Below are 5,680 nucleotides of genomic sequence, written 5' to 3'. Positions count from 1 at the left end.
TCAAGCTCTTAAAGGAACTCCAACACAGAAAAGAAAACAACGAAACATAAATGTATAGGCTATAGCTTTGCCAGTTGTTCCACGTTTTCCATCGGTCTCCGCCGCCCTCCGAGTCTGTCTCGACTCACTTGGTAACAGTAACTGCCGATTTTGGCAAAGGAGAAGACAGAAGTTTTTACAAGTTTCATAAGCAGTTGCTCCATACTGTTCATCCAACGAGCAAACTGAGCTATTGTTCTGAGGTAAAGTTCGGTCGTTCTGAAATCGTCTACTTTTCCCTTTGAAAGCAAGCTGTTTCACCTTTGGCCTATTTCAGACCAAATTTGAATTTCCGAAATCTGAATTTCAGCAATCTGAATTTCAAGAATCTGAATTCCTGCAATCTGAATTTTTGAAATGTGTTGTTACTTCCTTTCTAAATGCACTAGATTCTTCTGTTGACTCGTTTATATTTAGTTATTGATATCCTTATCGTTTTGATTAAATAACGTATTTATTTTCGTCGTTGTTATTGTTTGTTTGTTGAACTGTAATGTTATTTTTCACCATTAGTGATTGACAACAGAACCGCACAGATCTGTTACATTGAGTTATTGGAATAAATACGTCATAATGGATACGTCAAAAGTTAATATTATAAATGAAAAGACAACATTATGAGTCACCAGAAGTTATTTGACCTCGATCACGTTGCGACCAATTTTGCGTTCCGTTGAATAATTTACTGCAAGAGAAGAAGAAAAACACAACAAATTCGCCTATTTAAATAACCGAATTCTCAAGTAAGCCTTTCGGTATGTGGTATTTTATTTAATGTAATAGGCCTACTTAAAAAGGTTAAGTCTTCTTTTCTATGTCAGTCCATAAATGTTGATTTGGGTTCATAGTACGTGGTTCAAAAGCAATCTCGGACAGGCCTGTGTCGATATCTGGAAGTGAGTGTCACCTTTTGAACGTAGCAAGCAAAGCCAGTGATGAGCTCTGAACTAAATCTCTGTTGGATAAACTGATGCGCGATGCTGTTATTAGGCTACCCTAAATTACTGCCGTCTATTATTATGACCAATTATGCCATATCAATTTAAGTCATTTTGTGGTCGAGGCAGTTTAAATGTTTGATGGACTAATGGCGCTGGTAGTTTCCCATGACTACAATTTTCAAACATGTAGACCTATAGGCAGTTTATATGAATGGACAGTATAAGCTATGGTTTATATAAATGACCCATATTGTGCATCATAACATTTATTTAGTTGGTATTATCATTGATTTCCACATCTAAATGTAGCCTATGTAATTAATAGTATGCTACCCTAATCAATATTCAGTTTCTGTGTACAGTTGTTATGGTTTTGACAAGAACCATGACGCATCAATAACTGTGATGTCACAATGTCTTAATTTCCCATGATGTCATTCCATTCTGAAGTACTAAAGTAAAAACTTCTTTTTGTCCTCTTCACAACAGCACCAGCATTGTAGTAAACCGTATCTGCAATAATTATCAGTAAACTATAATGGACGTTATTTAGATATCTTTTTATAGACATTTTGATTGCCTATGTCATTCTTTAGGTAAATGACTGTTTCACCAAAATGGACAGTGAAGATGAATATTATGAGATTCAGGTAATATTACACAGTAGTATTTATTTAAATCTGCTATTGCTGAATACTTAATATGTTAAAGATTAAGTAACCAATGCTTATTCAAAATGTAATGTGTCTGTAAAGAAAAGAAAAAGGCTCGGAAGTCATTATTTGAGTGACATTTTGGAGATGATTATTCAGTGTTAATAGTTTCAAATGTTGCATTCAGGAGGAGAACACCAAAATGCTTGAGCTAGTTTGTGAGCTGGAGAACATTCTCAGTGAAATGCAAGCATACGAACGTCGTTTGTCAGAGCTGTTTGACGGAAAGGTATGAATGACAACAGCAGTCGTTTCTGTCCTTAGCCTCTCTCATGACACTGAACAGATTTAGTTTGGTGACTAAAATATCTCAATTGGATCTCCTTATCTCTTTCTCTCTCCGTGAAGATCACAGTGGAGGGTCTGGACACGTTCCTCCAAAAGATCAGGTCTGCGGCAGCTCAGGATGTGAGGACATGCCTCTCTCCGGCCTTGAAAGGCCTTCCTATTATGGCAACAGGGAGCATGAAGAGCACTTCCACATCATCGTCTGGACAAACTGAACCAGAGTCTTTAGCCCTGACCATGCCTGACTTCACCATTGGAGCTGAGGTCCTGGTCCCAGGCATGATGACCTGTTCCCTGAAGCACCTGCTGGAGAAACCCGGAGAGATGGTCCAGCAGTCTCTGGCTAAGTTAACCATACAACTCAGTAACCTGGGCCTTGTCTCTGTTGTGGGAAAGAAGGCTGTGGCAGCCACTTGTGAAATCTATAATCTAGTCATGAGAGTGGTTTCCATCTTCCTGTCCCATTGTGGCAACTTCTCCAGGCACTTCTTGATCTCAGTTACAGGCATGATTGCACGGGACAACATGGCCGCTGTGCTTCGGTGCTTCACAGAAACAGCCAAGACCTTCAACCAACTGGGCTTCAACAGCACCGTGTTCCAGTTGAAGCCTGCAGTCCAGGCAGTGGTGACCTATCTGGGAAAGACATACCAAAGCAAAATGGCTGCTGCCTTCAAGTACCAGCTACCCCTGGCTGATGATTATTCTTCGGAGCTTGAGGAGTTTTGTGGGAAGATCGAGGCACCCATCATTGTTGAGGAAGTCCCCAGTGAGCTCCTGGAGAAGGTGGTGGACTCAGCAGAAAAGATATCTGGCTGACCTCTCTTACTGTCACAGGCCTATCCTGGCCAAACAGCTGACAGACATATCTAAAGTTATTTTACCTGCCTTGTCAGGTTCAATGTTCATATTGCAACTCAATGTTCTATGTTTACGTTGTTTTTTTAAGAAAGAAAAACTTGCTGCAGCTGGATACATCATTTATTATGATGATCCTGATGAACTCCTGGAGAAGACAGAGAAGAAGTCGGTGGAAAAGGGATCCCTGGCTGCTGTCTCTGAACGTCTTTCCCTGGCCTTACTGCCTCCTGAAGCCATACAGCTTGTGGCAACTGGACACATCGCTGATGTCCGTGCTGAAAAAGCCTTCATGAAGGCTGAATCCAAGGAGTTGGTTATGGCTGGCCTGAAGACTGCAGCTTGCAAAGTTGTGGAGGACCTCATAGCAGCAGCCAATAAAGTGGTTGGAATGGACACTCCCCTTAATACTGAGGTGAGAAATAATTACCTCAACATGGCACAGTCAACCTTCCCATTTTATGTTGGGTTTGTAGTGTTTTTTTGTTGAACAGATATATTTAACTGGTTTCCTACAACTTTTTACAGATCTCTCAGACTGAGAAGGTGGCCCTCATCACTGGCAAGGCTAAGTATCACGTTACTACTGAAGATGTTCCGGATGAACTCCTGGAGAAGACAGAGAAGAAGTCGGTGGAAAAGGGATCCCTGGCTGCTGTCTCTGAACGTCTTTCCCTGGCCTTACTGCCTCCTGAAGCCATACAGCTTGTGGCAACTGGACACATTGGACACATTGCTGATGTCCGTGCTGAAAAATCCTTCATGAAGGCTGAAGCCAAGGAGCTGGTGATGGCTGGCCTGAAGACTGCAGCTTCCAAAGTTGTCAAGGACCTCATAGCAGCTGCAGTAGAGATGGTTCACATGACCACTCCCCTGGATACCCAGGTCTGGCATCATTCATCAAAGCTTACTTTGCTGTTCAGACAACAGTACATATAACTTATTTAAGTCTTTACACTGATTTGCTGTTTACAGATCTCTCAGACACGGGAGGTAGCCCTCATCAACGGGAAGTCTGAGAATGCTGCTGAGGATGTTCTTAATGAACTCCTGGAGAAGGTTGTGAAAGAGTCAGAGAAGAAGAGATCCTTGGCCCTGATCTCTGTCTCTGACTGCCCCCCCTTGGCCATTCAGCTTCCTCAGGTAAGAGACAATATGGGTTCAGATTTTCTAAGGTTTGTGCACCTTGCTCTTTTTTACTAAACACCATCTTCACCTTTGGATGTTTTTACACATGTTCATTTCTGTGTCTTTGTATTCAGCTCACCGATCTTGTTCCTGAGCAGTGCAGTGGAGAGGCTGCAAAGTGTGCTGGTGTGTTATTCAAAGCCCCACGATGGCCTCCTTTTGGCCCTTCATTACCTTAGTTTGAAATGCGTGAAATGAATTCAGTGATGTATGCTGTTTTTATTCAGCAGATGAAGACAGACAGGTGAAGAAGGAGAAGAAGAAGAAGAAGGGAATCCGTGCATTCTTCAGAGGGCTTTGGAAGAGGGTGATATGTTCCTCTGGAATCCCAAAGGATGACTGAGGCCCTGTCACCTAGGAGTGTCTGTGCCCCTACAAGCAACACACAAAGTATATTTTGAATCCAAAATAAAACTGTTATTGGCATTTCCAAGAAGTTGTGATCCATGCAGAGATGTGTACACAGGTCAAACAGTACTGGGGCTAAATGTGTAGCGGGCTCCAGGATTGTAAATGAATCATGAACATAATTCAACTTTGATTTTATCCTCAACATATGAAATCTCCATATCTGGTATAAATCAACTCGGTCTGTACACAGTGTAAATGAAAACTTCTCATTTGTTTTTATATACATGCATTGTGCTGAAATTTAACATTAAAACTACTTTCTTGTTTTCTTTATTCAGTGAAATACATTGGTGTATAGCTGCCTGTCTATGTTACAGCCTGAAAAGGGGAGATATCAATGAAGACTCTTACACATGATGCATCCCTTCTGGCAGCTGCATTGAGAATCTGTATCATTTTCAAAGTGATTTACATAGTTACAAAAGTTCTCTCAATAGATACAAGACACAATTTGGAACAATAATAAGCATATCCTTTACATTCCAAAGTTAACTTGCTAATCTAATTTTCTTATTCTCTTCCAGTAATCTTTTACAAGTAAATAAACAATAAATTGTAATTTCTTACTCTTTTCTTAAACAGGTCAAATCAAATGTGACAGTATTCATAAAGATGATGTATTTGTCAATAAACAAGTTAAATTATAAAACATATGTACTGGGGACAACCACAGAGATATTGCAAAACATTACTAGTCATTTGTCTCCTCTATTCCTTGTTACCTACTATGGTTAATTCAGAAATGAACACACAACCACAAGTCATTAATCAAAAACATAAACATTGTCAATATTAACCATACACATTGATAACCTCATACTCTGCATGTTTTACTGAGCTAAACGTTATCAAAATGCATTCAACACGTGTTATTCTCATGCCGCTTTGTACAGAGTTCAGCTAGGTGTGTTACCGTCTCAGCTGGTCACATGGTCTGTCCAGTTTGACGAAGTCACATGGTCTGTCCACATCACTGAGGAAGTCACACGGTCTGTTCACATCACTAAAGAAGTCACATGGTCTGTCCATGGTGAGCAAGTCACATGGTCTGTCTACATCACTGAGGAAAGGTGCGTTCGACATGGACTGACTTCATGCAGCGCTGCAGCTGGCGGCTGACTTGAAACAGTGAATTCTGGTTAGACTTTTTGTCCGACTTGAGACGCTGCAGCTGGCGGCTGACTTGAAACAGTGAATTCTGGTTAGACTTTTTGTCCGACTTGAGACGGCGCCGAGGATAGG

The 5,680-nt window shown here is 40.9% G+C and overlaps 2 protein-coding genes across 3 annotated transcripts; both read left to right on the top strand.

Annotated features, from left to right (window-relative positions):
* Positions 1-276: 276 nt before the first annotated feature.
* LOC146253847 (uncharacterized) lies at positions 277-3,220 on the top strand. The gene is made up of 6 exons (XM_084676980.1): positions 277-794; positions 1,577-1,630; positions 1,821-1,922; positions 2,042-2,767; positions 2,931-3,151; positions 3,208-3,220. The coding sequence occupies exons 2-6, from the start codon at positions 1,598-1,600 to the stop codon at positions 3,218-3,220; spliced, it is 1,095 nt and encodes a 364-aa protein (XP_084533106.1). The 5' UTR covers positions 277-794; positions 1,577-1,597.
* LOC146253846 (uncharacterized) lies at positions 3,197-5,082 on the top strand. Of its 2 annotated transcripts, none has more exons than XM_084676660.1 (5): positions 3,197-3,254; positions 3,368-3,724; positions 3,815-3,982; positions 4,102-4,153; positions 4,258-5,082. In XM_084676660.1, the coding sequence occupies exons 1-5, from the start codon at positions 3,231-3,233 to the stop codon at positions 4,368-4,370; spliced, it is 714 nt and encodes a 237-aa protein (XP_084532786.1). In that variant the 5' UTR covers positions 3,197-3,230; the 3' UTR covers positions 4,371-5,082. The 2 variants fall into 2 exon arrangements, with proteins under 2 accessions (XP_084532786.1, XP_084532785.1); XM_084676659.1 differs by having other exon boundaries at positions 4,255-5,082.
* The last annotated feature ends 598 nt before the right edge of the window (positions 5,083-5,680 follow it).

This window comes from Hypomesus nipponensis, chromosome 17 (assembly GCF_054491055.1).
Source record: "Hypomesus nipponensis isolate SF chromosome 17, ASM5449105v1, whole genome shotgun sequence".
NCBI lineage: Eukaryota > Metazoa > Chordata > Actinopteri > Osmeriformes > Osmeridae > Hypomesus > Hypomesus nipponensis.
Note: the sequence above shows the minus strand (reverse complement) of the source record. Positions and strands in the feature narration are given on the sequence as shown.